The following is a 21,442-nucleotide window of genomic DNA, read 5'->3' as shown; positions in this document are numbered from 1 at the left end:
GCCCTCAACTAGAAGTGAGGGGGGCCAGCGAGTGTTGAGCACAGCTTCTCCATCTGGGTCTCAGCACACTGCCCCTGCCTACCTCATGGGGCTGTTGTGAGAAAAGCCCTTTGTTAAATCTTCAAGCACGATAGAAGTATAAATTATTAAGTTGGCTCAGAAAGCAGCTGGTAGTAGAGTGGATAAAGTGCTATAGCTCAAGTCAGGAAGACTTGAATTCAAATTAGATTTTAGCTGCTACTTAGTTCAGTTTTCTTCTCTGTAAAATAGGGATACTAAGTATACCCACTTTCCAGGATCAAACGAGATACATTTGTAAAGCACATTATAAATCCTTAAGCACTACATAAGTGCTATCTATTATGAGGAGTAAAAAAAACCCAAAATGCATGTAATCTTCCAGCACTCTTGTAAATATGGGATCAGGGAAATGTGATCTGCTTTTATTATGAGAGAGGAATGTGGAATAAATTGGAATTGAAGGTAGAATATTGCTCATGTGGTACTCCCTCGCTTACAGACAGGGTGACACGATGGGGCTGGCCCTGGATTTTGAGGTCAGAGAACCTGAGTTTGAATGTAGAGTCTATCACTAAGTTAGATGACGTAGGATAAGTTATTTCATTTTTTTGTACCTGAATTAGTTATGGGGGAGCCAGATAAGGGAATCTTCAGGTTAGATTATGGGGCTAAATACCATAGTCCTAAATCTGGTCTGAGCCCTTTTTTTTTTCCAGTTTGTTCAAAGTAATTGAACTCTGTCTCCGCACCCTACACTCTCCAACATGCTCCATGAGAAGCTATTTTATAGAAGAAATGCCTAGGGGAAGGGTGAGGATCCAGCCAAGAGCCACATTGGAGCCCCCACCATGAGAGTCAGTCAGTCACCTTGAGGGATTTCTTTGTGCATTGGGATAAGAGCTGGAGATACAAAGAAAGTCATAGCCAGTCTCTGCCCCCCCCCTCCCCAATGTAGGCAAGATGATGTATAAAGAACCATGAGCATACAATATATACAAGGCAGATGGATGGCACAGTGACTCCACCTGGAGTCGGGAAGAGCCTTAGACCCTTCCTAGCAGTGTGATTCTGGGCAAGTCACTTCCTCACTTTCATCTGTAAAATGAGCTGGAGAAAGAAATGGCAAATTAGGAAAGAAAACCCCATTTGGGGTCACAGAGTCAGATACCATTAATTGATTAAACAACAATAAGAAATTGAAGGAAATAGCTGGGAGAGGGCACTTGCTATGGGTGGCTTGATATACTAGGCAAGTTTTCCTGCAGAAGATAGGTTTTAAACTGATTTTTTAAAGCAGGAGTCCTCAAACTTTTTAAATAGGGGGCCAGTTCACTGTCCCTCAGACTGTTGGAGGACCGGACTATAGTAAAAACAAAAACTTTGTTTTGTGGGCCTTTAAATAAAGAAACTTCATAGCCCTGAGTGAGGGGGATAATCATCCTCAGCTGCCGCATCTGGCCCATGGGCCGTAGTTTGAGGACCCCTGTTTTAAAGGAATTCAGGGAAGTGAAGGGACATTGTGGGAATCACAATCAGTACAAAGACATGAAGTAAAAAAAATTAAACTTTGTGTGCAAGGAAAAATGAGAAGCCCTAAGTTGGAACCTTGGGAGTAAATGAACAGGAATAAAGTATAAGAAAACTGGAGATAATGAAGGAAATATAAATATCGAAAGGAGAATTTAGTATTTGTTCCTAGAGAATCAGAAGGTTCCTGTTGCTCCCAGTTCTAGGCTTAGGGACTGAAAGGAGAAGATGGTAAAGGGATCTTAAGCTAGAGAGATGAATGATGGAGGATGGGGCTGGAGGACTGAGGAAGGACAGAGAAGGTTGGATGAGGAAGACTCAGAGCTGGTTCCTTGCCTTTATGCCTGTGGCTTTTTCAGAATGATGTCCTTAACCGGCAAATCCAGAAGGAGATCTGGAGGATCCAGGATGTGATGGAGGGCCTTCGGAAGAATAACTCATCTCGGGGCACAGATACTGCCAAGCACCGAGGTGGGACTCATCCCCCTTCCACCTGGCCTTGCCCGTCTGGTGTCTTAAACCTCCACAAGCCCACCCACTGTAGGCCTGACCCTAATCCTGGACATCCCCGGCTTGAGCATCATCTTTATGGTGGCCATGACTTCCTGCCCTGTTAAGGGCCTCCTGGGCATTTGGGACCAGTGCCTTCTAAGGGCGCTGGAGCGATCCCCATTTCCCTAAAGTTTAATTATCTCTCCCAGATAGGTGAGGGGCTCCAGAGGGGTAGACTCCCTAAACAGAATATCTAAGGGCTCAAGCTCCTGGTTACAATTCCCCTTCTCCTTGATAAAATGTAAAAAGTATAAGTTTTCCCCTCTGGTTATTTTCTTATCCTATCCCAAATGGAACTCTGGTTTAGTTTTTTTTTAAGTCATCCCTGGGACACCATTGTTCTCTCTGTGACCCTAATGTACTCCATTGACCTTTCCACTAGTCTTGAATTATTTGTTAGAAGAGACAGGCGAGCCTATCCCTTTAACTATCCCAAGCACCGGCTTTGGGCCCGCATGTCCAGCCTTTTTGTACCAGCCCCACCAACTCTTATCTTTCTCCTCTTTTCTTCTCCCAAGGAGGGCTCGGCCCTTCAGCCACCTTCAGTTCCAATAGCCCTGCAAGCCCCCTCAGCTCAGCCAGCCTCACCAGCCCCCTGAGCCCATTCTCCATGGTTTCTGGCTCCCAGGGGTCTCCCACTAAGCCTGGGCCTCATGAGGTAAGGAAAAAAAAGGATGGAATTCCAGATTTTGGGAGGGAAGGAGGACGGAGGAGAGGAAATCTTTAGGCTGCATAAATTATCCATCTATTCTAACTCCTCTTAAGCACTGACTTATTCCTTTCCAGTTGTCTGTCTTTGCCCCTCGTCCCACTACCCTGTGTTCTTTCCTCTGTCTTTCGCCTTCACCTTTTTTCTTCACCCTCACTCAGATCCCTTCCTAGGGAGAGCCCTTTCCTGATGGCTTTGAGCTCAGGGTTACTCCTGAGTCCTAACTTGAGAAGCAAAGCATGCTGGTACCTTGGTACCTTGACCAGAATTGGGGGCCAGAGCTTCTGAGCGTGAAAGGGTCTAGGAGACCATGATGTGATAAGTCAGCGCCTTCTTCACCTGCTTTGACATTCTTCAGTTGCCTTTTTTGGCGTCTGCTGGTCACTGGAGGCTTACAAAGCAATAAAATACTCTTGGGACAATTGAAGATTAAAACACAAGAAGCAATTAGAGAACAGTATAAGTAGGGACATAAGGAAGTATAAAGCTGCATGTGCATGTTTGGGAGAGGAGGGGAGAGATCTCTCTGGACAGGAGATGTCGGAGAAGGTTTCAGGGAGGAGATGGCCAGGCAGGATTTGGAAGGGCCAAGGAGCAAAGGGAAGGCGTTCCACATGGGTTCAGCAGCTCAGAGACGGCAATGAGGATAAGGCAACCACGGAACAGTGCCGGGCTTACCTTACACCTCTCTGTGGCTTACCTGGCCAGGTCACTTAGACTCTGAGTAACATGATGGATCCCTGTCTCCCATGGAGTCATTTAAGGAGCTGAAATGATACTTTTATGTAAAAGTCTTTGTAGACCATAAAATGCTATCTAAATATTATTTTGTGGAGAAGTCACGAGGGAAAAGCCTGGAGGGATACAGCGGCATTGGATAGAAAGTTTTGATTACTAGAAGGGGAGTTTTAGCTTTGTTAGTATCCCAGGACTTGCCAAAAGTGATCATGGTCCGTTTTTTTGTTAGAAGCTTGTTGTGGAGAATGAGTAGTGATCTGGGAGGAGGCTTGGGCATTAGTTCTAGCTCTGCCACTTTGGGTGAATCATTTTAACTTCCATGTGCCTCAGTTTCCTGACTGGAAAATGAGGAGGTTGAGCAAGTGGGTATCTAAGGTCCCTTTTGGGGCAGCTAGGTGGTACAACAGAAAGAGCACCAGACCTAGCGTCAGAAAGATGCATCTCCCTGAATTCAAATCCAGCCTCAGACATTTCCCAGCTGTGTGATCCTGGGCAAGACACTTAACTCTGTTTGCCTCAGTTTCCTCATTTGTCAAAATGAGCTGGAGAAAGAAATGGCAAACCATTCCAGTATCTTTGCCAAAAACCCCAAAGGGGTCATGAAGAGTCAGATATGACTGGTTCACAATAAGAACAAGGTTCCTTTTCGAGCTGACACTCTACAATTCCATGGTTCCACTAACACTTTCTTCTGTCCTCTTCTCAGCGGCTGTTCTTGCTCATAACACTCTGGCTTCCTCTCTGCCTCAGGAACCTGGCCCTCCTCGGCCTCCCCTCCCCAAAGCGTATGTCCCCCTGGAGTCTCCTCCAACAGTCCCTCCGCTCCCTAGTGAAAGCCGCTTCTGGCCGCACCCCAACTCTCCCTCATGGCAACGAAGTGGCGAGACAGCCAGGGGCCAGGTACCCACTCTCTGCAGGGGAAAGGGAAGGGGGTGCAAATGGGGAAAGGAATCAGGGTGAGGGTGGACAAGGCAATAGAAAAGGGAGTTGCTTTTTTGCTCCCTTTTTATTCTAACTGTCCTACAGCTTTAATTTGGGGGGGCTTCCTGCCCAGCTGAATCTGTGCACAACCATCTCTAGGGTGAGGAGAGAGACAGGCCAGAGAACCCAGGTCCTCGTTCCCCTTTGTCCTCTCTGGACAGGATGGAACATGAGCTCTCTCCTGCGTTTCCTCCTTCCTTGCCCCCAGCTTGAAGCCCAAAGACACCCAAGGATGATGGTATTATACCACTGGTTGGTAGACAGCCATTGGAGAAAGGACAGCTCCTCTCTAGTACTACCATCCCATTCTTAGCCCATTCCTAGACTGCTTCGGTTTCCATACTTTCCCTCTCAGTCTCTTTTCCATTCTTTCTAATGAAGAACTGCCTGGTCTCTCTCTCCAGGCAATAAGTACTTAAATAATCTTTTTCTCTACCACCTTTTCTAGCTTTCAATTCTTGCCCGGAACTCCCCTGTCCCCTCCAATCTTCAAAGATCTGAAGTAGTTTTGGAGAGATAATACAGTATAATATACTTGAAGTCAGGATACCTAAAGTCTAGTTTCAGCTCTGCCAAACATTATCTGTGTGACATTCGGCAAATTACTTAATCTCTTTGGGCCTCTATTGTCCAAGGTCTTTTCCGGTCTAAATCTGAAACCCCATTGTCCTTTAAGGAGCTCCGTGTCCATAAACTGAGAGGATTCTGCCCTTCTGGGATCCTGTTAAGGATTTCCCATTGGCCCCTGTTGACTCAAGTTTGTGATGGAATTCTGAAAGTTCCTCCCTCACATGTTGGGGTCCCGTGCCCCTCAGCCAGCCTCTCCCTGTGACGTCCTAAATAAGAATGTCAGCACTGTGCAGAGTGACTGGACAGGTTGGGGTACGAGCCTGCTGCTGACCGAGAAGTCCCCCAGAAGCCAGAGTCCCCCATTATATCCCAAGACAGGCTGGTGGTCCTTGTTTCTTTCCCTGTATGCTCAGTGGGCTTTAAAGGAGATACTGAGAAGAATGGTACTGAATAAGAAGTGCGGGACCTTTATGTTGGTGCTAACCAACCTAACCCTAACTCTTCTGTCGTCTTTCCCCAGCCAAAGGGAAGTTATGAGCAGAGCAAGAAGGACCCTCACCAGACGTCTCCCCTGGAGGCTTCCAGAGACATCAGTCTCATGTCCACCAGACAAGAACTGGAGGCTGATAAGCAGGCAGCTCTCAATAAAGGTAGGTCCCATTTACATCATTCCCTGGGACTTCTACCCCTGCCCCAAGGTGGTTGGGGTTAAGTGACTTGCCCAGGGTCACACAGCTAGAAGTGTTAAGTGTCTGAGGGAGGATTTGAACTCAGGTTCTCCTGGCTTCAGGACTGGTGCTCTCCCCAATGCGCCACTGAGCTGCCCCAGATTTGAATGATGTGTAGTATGGTACAGCCTATGTATAGCATCTCTTATCCCAGAGGGGTCAAACTATAGTCATTTTCAAAAGCAGCAAATTAAAATGTGATCAGGAAACATTTAACAAAAGAAATAAAAATACAGCACAGATAATGTTAATTTGTGGTTTTCTAAGTCAACATGTAACTGTTTCTATTAGAATTCCACACCACTTGTCTTGGTCTTTAGTCTGACCGTTGGTCCTGTGAAAAGGTCCGAGGATGTCCTTGAGTCTCTCTTCCCTCTGTCTGCAGGAAATCCTGCTCTCCCCCAGCTCCCTCAGCAAGGCACCTTTCTTTGTTGAATCCTCTCCCTTCTAATTCCTCTTAGTTGGCATCGTGCCCCCTCGGACAAAGTCCCCCACTGATGAGGAGGTAGCACCGTCGACGGTGGTGAGGAGGAGTGCCAGTGGGCTTTCTAACGGGTCCCTCTCCCGGGTAAGTACCTGGCCTGGCAGGTGGAGAGGGCTGGAAGAAGAAGGAGAGCACAGCTCAAGAACCTTAAGATCAGGAATGTAGAGTTCACTGAGTCCAGCCTTTCATTTGACAGATAAGGAAATTGAGACCAGAGGAGTTAAGTGATCTTTTTCCTTCTGTCTCTCTGTCTCCATCTCTCTCTGTCTCTTTCTCTCCCTCTCCCTCTCCCTTCTTCTTCCTCTCCCTTTCCTCTCCCTCTCTCCTTCTCCCTTTCCTCCCTTCCTCTCCCTCTCTCCTTCTCTCTCTCCTTCTCCCTCTACCTTTTCTTCTCTCTTTCCCTCTCTTTCTGTCTCTCTCTCTCTTATTTTTTCCTCTCTCTCTGTCTGTCTGTCTCTCTTCCTCTGTCTCTCTCTCTTAGATTAGGAAATTCTTCCTTCTATCGTCTGAGTCTGCCTCTGACATTCCCATCTCTTGATTTCGTCCCCTTCCTTGGGGAGCTCACAGCCTGCCAGGAGTGAGAGGGACTCAGTTGCTCCCCTCAGGGAGCTGCCAGTCTGATGAGGAAGACAGGAAAGCTACATGTGATAAATCAGGGCTTTCCCTATGTAAAAGGAGCTCTCCAAGTGGAGGCTCCACAGAGCTTTTGTCTGGGAGGATTTAAAGGAGGCTCTTCCTGCCGTAGGCTAGAGCAGAGCTTCTTACATTTTTTCTACTTATGCTCCCTTTTCATCCCAGAAATTTTTACCCAGAATTAGGTATATAAAAGAGCTATACAAGTCAGACACTTACTGACAATAAATCATGATTTCATGACCCTCACATTCAGTTACAGGACCCCACATGGGGTCACCAATGTAGAAGCTTTGGGTTAGATGGCCTCTGGGGTCTCTTCCACCTCTGCCATTCTAAAAAGATATGGGAAAATTCACAGAGAATTTCCCCAAAGTACAGGTGAACATAATGTAGACGTATTCCGGGATGCAGAGTAGAGCAGGGATTGGAGTGGAACTGGAGGTTGATGGGATCAGTCCAGGAAGGCTCTTGGAAGGAGGTGGCTTTTGGGCCAAGGCAGGAGTTGGGAATGGCCAGGGGTGGGTGAGGGAACTAAGGGAACCATCCGCACCTCCCATTCCCCTCCACGCACACACACGCCCACCCACCCCCTCCCAGCAGGAGCGTCCCAAGAGTGCAGTGTTTCCCAACGAGGTGAAGGCCAAGATGAGTGTGGAGGAGCAGATCGACCGCATGAGGCGGCATCAGAGCACCTCCATGAAGGAGAAGCGTCGGAGCCTACAACTCCCAGCTGGCCCATCCCCTGACCCCACTGCCCGACCCTCCTACAAAGTGGTAAAACTCCCCCAGCCACCCCGTGGGCACAGGGGCATGAGACTCCCCTGCCCCTGGCCCAGCCAGTGGGCGTTGTTGGGAGAAGGGTGGGAAGCTCCTCAAGGGGGTGACTGGGAGAGGCCTTTCTGAGGGGCCCAGAAGGGTCCCTTTAAACAGAGTTCAATGCAATTCAACAGGCCTTTGTGAGAGGCCTATAGATGTAGAGCAGCACCACGCTGGGCTTTTAAGGAGAAAGAACAGAGAAGAAAACATAAAATATGGTTCCTGCCTCAAGGAGCTCGCAATCTGTTTGGGAAGACAGGACACTCATGGGAGACATTTAGGGTTTTTTGTGAGGCAAAGGAGAATTAGGGGATGATATCATGTGGGGAGTCCTAGGGGAGAAGGGCTGGCCAGAGGTATCAGGGAGGCTTCTTGGAGGAAATGGGACTTGAGCTGGGCCATGATGGAGGGATATGATTCAGACAGGAGGAGAGGAGAAGGCTATATTCTAGTCAGGGGGAAGGCATGAGGGAGCTTTCAGAGCCAGAAGGGAATTATAGGAACCCAATTCCAGAGCTGGAAGAGACCTCAGAGGTCATTTAGTTCAGCTCCATCCTTCTTCAGACAAGGAAACTGAGGTCCGTTGTAGTACTGGCCCAAAGTCATGGGCAGGGTCTCTTTCTGGGACCCCGAGCAGCCAACCTGCCTATTCAGAGCGTAGTGGGGGGGAAAGTGGTTAGGCGGGATGGGACCAAATTGTGCAAGACGGCAGAGAGTGGATTTGGAGTTTAATAACCAGGAGACGTCTCTGCCAGCTGTGGCTGACAGGGGAGGGTTGGGGCAGGGGGCCACCGGCTCCCAGTGGCCACGGCTTTGCTGGCTCCTAGGTGCGCCGTCACCGCAGTATCCACGAGGTAGATATCTCCAACTTGGAGGCGGCACTTCGGGCGGAGGAGCCCGGCGGGCAGACCTACGAGACTCCCCAGGAAGAGATTGCCCGACTTCGAAAGATGGAGCTGGAGCCCCAGCACTACGACGTGGACATCACCAAGGAGGTAAGCGGCAACCCCTGCCTCCCACTCGGGGGCCACGGGCGGGGAGCAACCTGTAATCACGGCATCCTCACGCCCGTAGCTCTCCACACCCGACAAAGTCTTCATCCCTGAGCGGTACATTGAGCTGGAGCCAGAAACGCCCCTGAGTCCAGAAGAGTTGAAAGAGAAGCAGAAAAAAGTGGAAAGGATCAAAACTCTCATTGCCAAATCCAGGTGACTGGCCTTGGGGGTGGGAGGAGGTGCCTTCACCTGTATTCTTGCCCTCAGAGCTCAGGGGACTCCAGAGCTAGTGCTTTTCAGGTCCACTTGTCCCTAGCATCTTCTGGTTCTCACTGAGGGCTGTCAGCTACACACGCTCCCCGCTTTGGGGCTGGGAGAAGAGAAGGCTGTGACTTGTGTTGGCTGGGACTTACGGGGACCTCCGGGCTCCCCTGGGGGCTGGGCTGTCTGCCCAAAATCATCCCCCAGCACAGCCAACCACAGACCCCGGCTTATGTCCCCCCCTCACCCACCCATCCCCCTGGGGAAAGACCTTGCTCTCCTTGAAAGAGCCTGTTCGTTTGAGCCTGAGGGTTCACTCAGATAATGATGTTGGGGGGGACAGGCCGGCCTATTTCCCCATCAGCATATTCCTTTAGGGAGAGCTCACCTCCCATAAAATGGAAACCTCCCGAAGACAAGGTCTGCTTCATTCTAGGGCTTCTGTCCTACCACCCAGCACAGTGCCTGGGACATAGTCGGTGCAAGTAAAGGTTTGCTGCTTGATTGATTGTAACCGTGGGAAGTGCACTTACTGATTCCCTCTCCCCGGGGATCTTGACCTTCTCGGTGTCTCGGGCCCCTCTAGCAGCGTGCTGGAGCCTGTGGACCCTTCTCAAGACCATGTTTTGAAATGCATAGCATGAGATACTTAGAATGGCAGAGGAGGCTAATTATATCGGGACACAGTTATTATCAAAACAGTATCTAAAAAACAGTGTAAACCCTGGGTTACAAACACGTAGAGGCTAGCCTAGACACAGCTCCCTGCGGGGCCCCTGCATCACCCTGGCCCTCCGGGGGTGTGTGTCTGTGCTTCCCAGTATGCAGAACGTGGTGCCCGTGGGCGAGGGCGACTCGGTGGACGTGCCACAGGACCCCGAGAGCCAGCTTCAGGAGCAGGAGAAGAGGATTGAAATCTCCTGCACCCTGGCGACTGAGGCTTCCCGAAGGGGCCGCATGCTGTCTGGTGAGAGGGGGGGCCCACTCTGCCAGCGAGATTGGCTCCCCGGTCTGGCCCGGGGCTGGGGGCTGGGCCTGGGCACAGAGGAATGGAGCTCAGGGTGAATTACTAAGGTTTGTCCACCTCTGCTGGCTCTCCAGGGTAGGATTCTACCATCGAGCGTATAAAGAAGAGGGGCTTCCTTCTCACCCTCACCAGTTTCCATGGAGGTGACCAATCCCTAGCTCCCCTCCCCAAGTGGAGGTCCCTTGGAGTCCAAATGACGGAGTCAGATCGGCAGGCCTGGCGGTAACTGGCAGGAACCAGCTTCTGTGCCCGGTTCTGCATCTCCCGCCATTGGCTTCAATTATCTGCCACCTCTTTGCCAGCCCCCCAGCTTGTGCACCTCAAGAGAGGTTGAGTCTCCATGGTAGGCAGGGAGGAGGAGGCTTGGCCCTGCCTTCAGGGAACATCCAGTTTAATGGAAGAAGAAATATATTCTCTGCTCTTGGGAAACTCTTACACCTCATGGAAGAGACACAGTTTATTACTGTCAGGGAGCTCATATCCACAAAAGAATGATGCAGAGAGAGCCCCAGCCAGACTGGAGTCACTGCCCCAAGACCCACATTTAGAAGGGATGACACTTCAGGGCCTTAGCAGCTGGTGAACAAGAATAAATATTTAAAATAGGAAACTGCTCAGTGGCGGGATGGAATGAGCCCCTCCATCAGCCCCTCTGTTCCTACCTAATGGCGGCAATCTCTCCAGCAGTGACCTTTTCCCCATGAGCTGGTATCTGAATTCTCCCTCTCCTCACCCCCTTCCGAAGAAAAACCCCGACAAAGGGAACAATTTGTGCCCCAAGCCTGGTTTTTGGTACTTGCCTCAGATGCAAACATTCCAAGTTATAACTCTAGACTCTAGAGGGGTCCTCAAACTTTTTACATAGGGGGCCAGTTCACTGTCCCTCAGATGTTGGAGGGCCGGGCTATAGTAAAAACAAAACTTTGTTTTGTGGCCCTTTAAATAAAGAAACTTCATAGCCCTGGGTGAGGGGGATAATTGTCCCAGGCGTATCTGGCCCGTGGGCCGTAGTTTGAGAACCCCTGCTAGAGAGCTAGGCAGCCCAGAGTCAAGAAGGCTTGAGTTCAAATCCAGTTGCTGTGTGACCCTGGGCAAATCACTTAATCCTGCTTGCCTCAGTTTCCTCATCTATGAAATGAGCTGGAGAAGGAAATGGAGAGCCACTTCCAGTATCTGCCAAGAAAACTCCCCAAAAGGATCAATTGGATGAGACTGGAAGGACTAAAACAAAGACAGTATCGTTGGTGGGTTTGCCAGTTGAGACCTCCTTTCACATAGAAGGCATATGAATCCTGTCAGCTCCTAATTATTCGTGTTTATCAAGTGGGAGAACCCTAGCACAGATAATTCCCAAGCCCCCCAAGTCCCAATCCAAAAATAATCAAAGTTTTTCATTTGTTGGGGGCATAGATTTTACTTTGTGCATTTTATGATGGGAGTGTCTGATTTAGGAATTCACAGGACTCCAGAAATGCCCCGCTTCCTTCCTTCCCACTGGACGCGAACATCGCCATCTCTTAGCAGTCCCTCTTATCTTTCAACCTTCACTCCCGCGCCAAGGGAAGTACTTCACTGGCTGAGTTTAAAAGGCTGCTCCTGAGAGCCGATCCCCAGTGTGGGAAGGGAATGTCCAGTCTTTCCCTTCCAGCTTCTGCTGGGCAGTAGGCAACAGGCAAGAGTAAACAGAGAACATGGAGTTATCTAAGGAGGGAGAGCAAAGCCGCGCAGGCTTGTCTCCCAGCCCAGACCTATTGGCAAGAGCTTAAAAATTTCCTGTTTTCCAGGAAGAACATGGATAATTGGAAGTTGATTGGATGCAGACACAAGGAGGTTGAGGCAGATGAGCAGGCTGTGACTGCATTTAGCTGTGAATGGGGACAATTCTGTCTAGGAAGGTCTAGGGGGTGGGCAAAAGTTTAATGAATGGAAGGGGTAAGATGTGTAATTCTTATTAAAGGAAGGAAGGAGGTTCATTGAAGGGATTTGGGGAAACATTTAAAAGACTTATTTCACTGCAGAGTAGGGAAAACATAGCAAGAGCTGAGGTGAATAAGGCAGGTAAGTGTGGAAAGTTTTAAGTACTCTAATGAAAGAAGGGGAAGGAAGGGTGGTCCCCATGAGCCGATCAGCTGATCATGGTGACTTGAACCTAGAAATAAGGAAAGCTAGATTCGATTACACTAGAGACGGGGGACACTAGATTTTTTCCTGGCCTTGGGGACCTTTTTGAGAGAGATGAGAGAAGCCAGTTCCCCTTTAGGAAAACAGGGCTAGACATACAAGCAGCCTGTGACAATAGGATCTGATGATTTTATATGTGTAGCCGTGGTCATCCCATGGAGTCTAAAATGTTTTGCCTGGGGCACTTCCCAGGAAATCTTGGGTATTTGGCCCCAGAAGAAGCTCAGTATTCAGTAGGAAAGAAGTACCACCATTATACATAAATAAGAACTATTCATCCTTATGCTTAATAATCACAAACATGGTTCTTCTCAAAGGCAAGAGGAATTTTAGCTCCGGGAAGATGGGGATGAATACATTGACTCCAGCCACAGAATAATAATACTAGCTCATTAATACCATGCTTTAAAAAAAGGCACTTTCTTCCCAACAATAATATACAGCAGCTAGGTAGCATAAATAATATTCTCCCCATGTTGTAGATGAGGAAACAAAGATCCAGAGCTTCAGCTCCATGGCCCTGGTCACACACTTCATGTCAAAGCCAGAATTTGAACTCAGGCTCTCACTTTTCACACTACGGCATGAATCGTCTGGGCCGAGGATCATTGTCCATTGACTCTGGACATATCTGGGAGGCAAAGGGATGGATGGGATAAGAACTGGGGAACGGAGGGCGGGATGAGGTGGGGACAAGGCAGTTCCAGCATCAGGAATACAGGGCATGAGACTGTGTAGAACTGGTTTGGGCATGAAGGCTCCTGCAGGACTTGCCAACATTTCTTTCACAAACTGAACTTGAACCTCTAAAGGTCAAATTCTGTGCTCTGGGCAAAAGGCAACTTCCTGATTCAAAGGGAATAAAAACAAAACCTTTTACTGAAAAACCCTTCCCTAGCCTGGCCCCAAGGCCCTGCTTTTTCTGCCACAGGCCTCCAGCCAGAGGTTCCATGAAAACAAAACCTGAACAGACCTATCCGATTCCTTCTCTCCACACACGGGCTTAGGTTTCAGCCCGTGCACCCGGAGCAAGCGGCCACCTGGGCTCTGCCCAAACCCCAACTATTTAAAGAATGACTCGGATGTTGCCAAACCTCAGGCACAGCTCGCTGGCCCTGCTGCTCTGGGTTCCAGGGCCCAGAGCCCCCGATGGTTGTAGCCGGTGTGCAGCGGGAGCTGTCCCATGGGGAGCCCTATACACTGCGTGGGGGAAGGGGGTGCACACGTGTGCAGTTTGGGACATGCATGTGTGTGTGTGTGTATACGTGGGTGTGTCAGAGCAAAGAGAGCCCCAGTGGGTATCAGAAGTTGTGGGTTTGAATCTTTGCCCTTCTCTCATGGACTGTAGTCTTGGGGCCAAGCTATTTTCCTTCTGTGGGCCTCTTTGCCTTTATCTGTCAAAATGAGGGGTTTGCTCAGAATCCTGCGGTCCTGTGAGCCTAGCATGTTATGTTCTGTGTGTGTGACTGGGGAGATGTGCAGGGGGACCTCATTTACCCAGCAGCAGCAGCAGCAGAGAAGCAATGGTTCCACTTAAGTCCCTTTCCCAGATGACCAAAGCACATCCTTCCAATCAATCAATCAGCAAACATTTATTGTGAACTTACTAGATGCCAGGTACTGTGCTAGGTGGTGGAGACACAAATATCCTTGCCTGTCTGTGGGAAGAAGGGAAAGAAATGACTATTTGTGAAGCACCTACTATGTTCCAAGCACTGCGTTAAGCACTTTACAAACCCCTTATTTACTGCCCTGGGAGGTAGGGGCTGTAATGATCCCCGTTTTACAGCTGAAGAAATTGAGATCAGACAGAGGTGGTGACATGATCAGTTTTTTATATATAACCGTACCTGCCTCTTAGAGTATACTGGCAGGCCTTGCTTAACTCAGGCTCATTTATTTCATGAAGATGACTTGATGAATCCCTGAGATAGGGATGTTTGCCCCAAAGGCTCCTGGGGGAAAATGTTTTTATTGCCACATTATTAATTCCTCTTCCTGCTTTTAGGTTTTTTTTTTTTTTCATTCAGTTGTGAGCTGTGACTTTTTGCTACTCAGCATCCCTGCCTTAACAGCCCATTTTTACCCATCTTCCTCCTAAATTTTACGAGTCTAATTTATTTTCCTTATCCCTGAAACCACAACAGACTTTTCTGGAGTTATGTGTGTAAGAGTGGACAAGGCTCTGATGGAGGAGCTTATCTGTCAGTAAACTTGATCCAGCTCAGCAAGTGTTTATTGAATCACTATTGCTTGGAAGGCCCGAATCAGTCCCCAGATAAAGGGTGTTAACTTGAGAACATGGACTTCCTAACATCAATTTTGGCTGCTCATGGATCTTTCTAGCTTACTTCTCTTGTTCTCATTTGTACCCCAGCTAGTCAAAGTTATTGGATAAATGACCTCTAAATAATATAAATCGAATTAGCAAATATTTAGCAGCCATCCACTGTTTGTAAGGTCCTAGGAATTTAAAAACAACAAATTACCCTCCAGGAGCTCACGTTTTACTGGGAGGATGTAGCTTGTATTATTTTGAAGTATTTACTTCGATGTCTTTAAATCATTGTTGAAGGATAAATAGTAGAGTTAAAATGCCTTCTCTTGGATGCATTCTCCATCGAATTTATCCCGAATTTACCAAATATGTCTTTACAATTAGGGAGATGGTGAGCCAATTATTTGAATCACTTTGCCCTAATAGAGAGCGGGTCCCAAGTAACACTTGGACCAGAACCCCAACTGTTCATGGACCCATTCAATATATTTATAAAAAGCAACATAAATTAATTTCAAGGGGGAGGCTGTGGGTGGGAGGGGAAGGGAAGAAAACTTTGAGGCATAATTATTAGGATGAGTGTGAGTTGGATAAGCTGTTGATACACTTAGGTGAATGCACGGTGTAGGTGTAAGTATAGGGAATATGTGTGATGTGAGAGTGGACAGGAGTGACTGCATGGGTACATTTGATGAATATTTTCATTGTTGCTTGAGAATCCAGTGCCACGTATATGTGAGATGGGTGAATTTCCCAAAACTTATCTGTGCTAAATGGTTATTGCATGTTCATGATAACCACACCTGTAAAACTGTTGTAAAAGCAGAATCGGAACCCATCCTTCCTTAAGGTTGCCCTTCCTGACTGCTGAGCAGAGAGCAGGAAGGGGCACTGAGGTCCAATGAGGAAGGTGGTGAGACCTGGAATTCCACTTCTGGATGATATCTTGTGTGACCCTGGCAAAGACCCTAACTCTCTCTCTGTGCCTTTGTGAAACAGGGAGACCTGTTCCTAGCTTCTTCCTGGTCCCTTGGGATTAAAATAAGGGCCTGGAAAGTGCTTCAAATTCCACCCCATCCTGCTTTCCCCTTTTCACTGTGCTAGCCAAATAATGATGCAGTGAAACCTCACTAATTTGAACTTCATTCAGGGAGAAGGTTGTGCTGTGTGCGCACACAGGTCCTGAAAAGAGGCAGAAATAGATTCATTGATCGCCTATACTAGAACATAAGGGAAATATTTACAAATTTGCTTTAAACTATTAAGTTGCCAAAGTTGGAAAGAGACCCTTAAAAGTCATGGGTCCAACTGTTTAAAGAATGCCTGGTTTTTTATATGTAAATTAATAGCATATAAACACAAATTGCATTCTACAAATATTGAGTGTTAATAGGTTTGGTGAGATACAGAATGTAGATAAAAACATAATTTGGAGTCTTTAATCTCTGGGAAAGTTCATTCAAGCAGGTACCCATTGTGCCTCTGCTAGAGGTGCACTTTTTTTTTTTTTTTTAGCTTAGTGAAAATCAACAATATTCTTGAAAATAATTTTTAACATAACAGTCTAATTCATTTTTCCATTAATTTAGGTTGACTTGTCTTAGGCCCTCATCTTGGGCGTGAGGGAGAAGAAAAGGTTCTAATTAGTGAAATTTCACTATATTTTGTAAAATAATATAATTGCAAATATGACATAATTGCAAATATTATTATTTTGACTTTTCATTTGCAAAATGTGTCATTTAAAAGCGCCTGCAGAGATTACCTACCTCATTGTATCCCTGGAATAGCCCTGCGGGCAGGGGATGCGGAGCTCCCCATTTTGCTCCATTAGTCCGATGGAGCTGTGATCCCATTAGTGGGGGAGGGATATTCCCTCCATTCTTCTGGATCACAACCTTTCCGTGCCTGCCCATCCTCATTTCACAGATGAGTGAATGATGGCGCGCAGAGCGGACGACCTAGCTAAAGTCACCCGGAAAGCTGCCGCGGCAGCTGGGATGTTGGACATCAGGTCTCCTGCCTCCCAGGCCCTCATTGGCTCCCGCCATCACCCAGCAACGTCAGCCACGCCCTCCCGTGCTCCGCCGGGAGAGCGGGGGGGCTTCGCCTGTGCTTGGGCTGGCTCGCCAGCCGCAAGCTTCGCCTTCCCTGCTTGCCTCGAGCCCCTCATTCTTTTCCCCTCTGGGAAGGGATCTTGTTCCTGGCGCCCTCAGTTACCCTGCCCGCCCCCCATCTCCCTGCCATTCACAAGCCTGTTCATTTCTGTTTCCAGCTCAATGTGCCACCCCAAGCCCTCCCACCTCCCCTGCTTCCCCGACTCCACCAGCCAACCCCCTCTCGTCTGATCCCCCGCGGGGAACCGACAGCAGCCATTCTATGCGGGTCTGAGCTGTGACGTAAGCATCTTTTCTACTGTATTTGATCCGTCCCCGAGAGTGTCCCTGCCCCACCTCCAGAGCCGTCTCCTCTCCTCATGTAGACATTGCTTCCTTCCCTCCCCCTTTCTCATGCTGCTCTGCTCTGGTCCATCCATCTGCTTGAGCTTACCAAGCTACCATGCAGTGGCTGGGCCTGGGCCTGGGCCTGGGCCTGGATCTCGGGTCCGATGGAGGAAGTGAACTTAGCCTAGAATGCACTAGCCGCCCGTGCACAGATCGCAAGAGACACTCCCGGGCCACAAGCCGCATTAGAGATGAACCTCACTGGGCGTCTTTAGCTAGGTGTCATTGGTCTACTGCACTATTAGCCCTTAGCGTGAGGGGAGTGGACAGATCACTGGTTTTTATTCATCTGCTGGGGGAAGGGGGGAGGGTCCTTATTGTCAGGATATCTTAGGAGCACATCTCCCATCTCCCAGCAGACTCACTCCCTAGAGAAATCTTTATGTTCTTTGGAGAAGCTATTCTGAAGGGACCCACGGCCATGGGTGGATTCAGGATAGCTACTGATCCATGCCGACGACTGTCTCACTTTGTCCCTCTTTCTCTCTAGTGCAAGCCCTGGCTGAGGTCAATGCTGTGAAGTTCCACAGAGCCACCTTCTGAAGTCGTCCTCCGCCATACTATCTCACCTCCACCATGCTCCCCACCCACAGGACTGCCGTGGGGAGCCTGGCCTGGGGTGGTTTTGGCTGCTGAGAGGAGCACAGATACCTCAAGAATACATGCATCCTCATGGCCTCTTGGATCATGGCCCCATTCTGGAGAGATGGTCCTGTTGCTCTGCTCCGTGAGGGTCACCGGACCAGGGCTAAGGACTGGCATGGGGTGCAGCACGCCACCTGGCACTGAATGAAAAGGAACTCCTACAGCTGGTGCAAGTGTACATCAGAACCCGCTGTGGAGGGGAGCACATGGGCCAGGAGGTGGAAGAATGGACCTATTCCTTCCCCAACCCCAGAAAAGTCCTGCTTAGCCTATAACCTTGACACCAAGGGAAGAATCCCCAGTCTCCCTTTACTATTCTCCCCAACTAGCTCTCAATTTAAACCCTCAGCTTTAACCAATCTCGGCTCACGGACGCCCTCTGGGGACAGAAGAGGGACTGGTCATCCTGACTGTGCCAAAGACAAGTATAATGGGTCAAGAGAAGAATGCAAGGATGTGAATGTCAGTCACAGGGCTCAGTGGTGGTGGTACAGGTGGTGGGGTTAGTGGTTAGGGAACCAGCGGGTCTGTGTAGTGTCTAAGAACAAGTCAAAGAGGGTGAAGCGATGGGGAAGCAGAGGAAAGTGATTGGGGAGCCTTCTCCCACATTGATTTGCAAGTTGGGGGGTGGGGAGGGAGAAAGAACTGAAAAAGAAGCTCAAAATTTGTTTTCTCTGAGTGAAGTCACCATTCAGTAATGGAAACAATACTGGCGTTTCTGAGAACTTTATCACTCCCAAAAGCCCTCTTCCTGGGCACCCCTTGCCCCCAAGCTAGCCTGAGGAAGACCTGCTTGGGCAGGTGCTGCTTCAGTCTCATACCTTTTATTCAAATTGGGAGGTCATTGATGAGAACCTGGGAAGAGGCTCTGGATAGATGGATGTCCCAAGTGTAGGGATGGCAGCTGGCAAAGGTGAAATGGGGAAAACTTTACTTAGCCAGTTTAGTGACAGTTCCCTGGTCCCAATCCCTTAGTTTCCTGCAGACAGATGCCAGAATCCAAAAGCCCAATCCATCACTTAATCCATACTCTCATTCTTGCAGAAAATTCCCAATCAGCGCCAGGTTTCAGACACCACGGAATTCTAATATGTTGACTTTTCTGGCACTTCCAATACAGAGGAGGAGGATATATAGAGATGAGCAGGTCATCTTATCCTTTCCTATTCAATAATATAAGATAGATGCAGCTAGAAAAGAGTAAGTCTGGTCTCTGGATGCCATCTTTTTGCCATAATTACTAGCCTTAGGGTCACTGATATAGAGCACTCCCATATACCCCAATAACCTAGTTCAAACCTAAGGAGAGCTGCAAACAGCAACTTTTTAGCATCCTCTTGCCCTTGTCCAACTCCTTTCCCTTCTTACTGGCTAGAATAGTTGCTATGCCCATATAAATTTCCTAAATAAGTCACTGCCTCCTAAAGGACTCTCCTATACACATACACCTCATTGCTCAAAGATGACAGCTAGTATCAATTTTCTTCATGTATTTTGATCTCACCTCTGCATACTGTTCTAAGCCTAATTGAAACATACCTGGTTTGTCCTTCCTGTTTGGGAATGAGGGTGCATGTGGAGAAAGAAGGGTATCCGGTGATCTTTCTCTTTAGAATCTTGCTCCTCTTGCCCCATTTAACTCTCTGTGAAGAAACCCCTCTCCCCCCACTTTGAATGGATTTCTGGGGACTGTCAATCCTTCCTGGAGTTTATCTCTGTCTCCTCTCCCCCACTCCCTTTTTTAAAAAAGTAATTTTCAAAAGAAATACATGTAAAATACTAGGAAATAACGTCTGCGCCTCTCCCATCTCTTTCTCACCTATTATTTCATAAAGCTGGCTCTTTATGTTTCTCTACATGCCTTAATATATGTTTTATGGAAAGTATACATATTATAAATAATATATATTTGTTTGGATGTCTTATCCATTTCTGGAGCCTCTGACCTTAACTATTTTTCTCTTTCCCTTATCTTCTATACTGTTTCAGGTCATGGCCCCCAAGTGGACCTCTCCACTCCATCTTCTAGTCCCCCTTTTATTCAAAAGTAGAGGGGAAAGGACTTTTAAGATAGATCTATTTTCTGCTTTTGTTAAAGGCAAATCTATTTTCAAATTGTAGAATGTCCAAGTTGATGTAGTTGCCAGTTCATGGGGTGATTAGGAATAGAAGTCTCAGTACCACCACCACCACCCCTTCCACAGAAATAAAGCTCTTCCTGTTTATGGATTGCTGAATATTTCCCAGTCCAGAAAAAGCAAGAACCTCATTTAAAAAGATGTTAAAGAAATCTCTGGGAGATTTTTCTCTTGAAGGTCTTCAGAGAACTTGATATTTTGGTTAATTTCTTGAGTGCAGATGAATTTGTAAGTCTCAGCCGATTCTCATCCAGCCTGGAAATTCAGACTTGGGTCAGCGAAAGCTAAAAAGAACCAGGAAAGAAAATCTACTGCTGCACCATGATATGTCTTCCAAAGCCAAACAAAAATGATTTGGGGATTTCTGATGCTAACTGCTCTCCCTGTAGCATGGAGAATTGAAAACATTTTGGATCTTCTGTTTTGGTTTGATCCAATCCTTCTCCCATTCCCATGTATCTGTAAAGCATCTCCAACTGTGTTCCTTCCCTCTCCTGGGGGACTGTCCCTTAGACAACTCTTGGGATCAGTACCCTCAGCCTGGCATCCAGGCTGCCAAACAAGGTCGTGTGCCAAGAAAGATTCCAACAGATGATGTAGCCATTCAGCCTTGCCAAGAGAACTCAGACCCAACCCATCCACTGATTTTCTCTACTGAAATAAGGCAAAGCAACAGTCCTAGTTGCTTTCTTACCATGAGATAAGCAGACAAGGAACAATTTTGTGGGGCGGGCATGGACAATCAGGAGGTCTCTGTAATCTTGTGTCAAGCCTCTGTACCCATAGGATGGAATGGCTCATGATTCTCAGTAGGAGTTTAGAACTTGACTTTGCACCTCAAGAGATGCTTTGGTGCTTGCTGCTTTACTTAACCAGCCCAGCATGAACTTTATCTCCTAGCAAATGAGATGGGAGACTTGGTTCCCAACTTGCCTCCACCCACTCCCATCTCAGAGATATGATCTGGAGGAAATCTCAATGATGTTATCCATGCAGGGAAAATAGCGTAGGATTGCCCCAGTCAATAATTGCCTCCATCCATGTCATGTCTGGGACTGACCCGTTGCAAAGGTCACTCTATATTCCCATTATAATGGACTCTCCTTGCCCAGGGGTTAAGTAGAATCCTGCTCTTTATGAGAGAAGGGGCTGGGGGAGGGAGGAGGGAATGACAATTGGTTGAGATGGAATCGATTCCCTTGTCTTTCTGTAACACCTTCCACCTGGTCACTCTTGTAACCAAGAAAACTCCACAGGAGAGAACTATACTTATGCACATTCTGGGGACAATTTAATCTTGCTAGATTTAGACAATAAACCTAACAAGGAAACCTGTGATGTTGGTGTCTTTATTTGATATCAAAGTGACCTTAGGAGATGATTTGAAGTTGAGAGAACTCCAAGAAGCTGTAGCATCCCCATAGCATCTTTCTTACCCAGGAAGGGGGGAGATCCTGCGTCCCTGGAACCGGTGATCATTTGCTTCCTTCTTTCAGCAGACATTCTTTTTAGATGTAGCGACTACTAGAGCAGTCTTAGCTCCTAAGGGGAACTGCATTTGTATAAGTATAAGTTTGTATAAAACCAAAACAGGAAATAAAACTCATGGTTTGTACATATGGTGTGTCTCCAACTCTGTGCTGGGAAGAGG

General features: G+C 47.8%; 1 protein-coding gene across 13 annotated transcripts in view; it reads left to right on the top strand.

Annotated features, from left to right (window-relative positions):
* Positions 1–21,127, top strand: part of PLEKHA6 (pleckstrin homology domain containing A6) — a 180,753-nt gene extending 159,626 nt beyond the window's left edge. For 9 of the 13 annotated variants that reach the window (XM_031937198.1, XM_031937197.1, XM_031937200.1 and 6 more), the window contains 11 exons: positions 1,908–2,019; positions 2,619–2,758; positions 4,298–4,447; positions 5,619–5,748; positions 6,288–6,394; positions 7,544–7,720; positions 8,590–8,757; positions 8,837–8,970; positions 9,840–9,985; positions 16,780–16,903; positions 17,499–21,127. In XM_031937198.1, the coding sequence (XP_031793058.1) occupies positions 1,908–2,019; positions 2,619–2,758; positions 4,298–4,447; positions 5,619–5,748; positions 6,288–6,394; positions 7,544–7,720; positions 8,590–8,757; positions 8,837–8,970; positions 9,840–9,985; positions 16,780–16,895 (1,380 nt within the window). In that variant the 3' untranslated portion in view covers positions 16,896–16,903; positions 17,499–21,127. The remainder of the gene's footprint in view (positions 1–1,907; positions 2,020–2,618; positions 2,759–4,297; positions 4,448–5,618; positions 5,749–6,287; positions 6,395–7,543; positions 7,721–8,589; positions 8,758–8,836; positions 8,971–9,839; positions 9,986–16,779; positions 16,904–17,498) is intronic. The other 4 variants (XM_031937202.1, XM_031937203.1, XM_031937191.1 and 1 more) reach the window with 3 other exon arrangements.
* Positions 21,128–21,442: the final 315 nt, after the last annotated feature.

The sequence above is a fragment of the Sarcophilus harrisii genome, chromosome 4 (genome assembly GCF_902635505.1).
Source record: "Sarcophilus harrisii chromosome 4, mSarHar1.11, whole genome shotgun sequence".
Classification (NCBI taxonomy): domain Eukaryota; kingdom Metazoa; phylum Chordata; class Mammalia; order Dasyuromorphia; family Dasyuridae; genus Sarcophilus; species Sarcophilus harrisii.
This window is presented reverse-complemented; position numbering and strand designations above follow the sequence as displayed.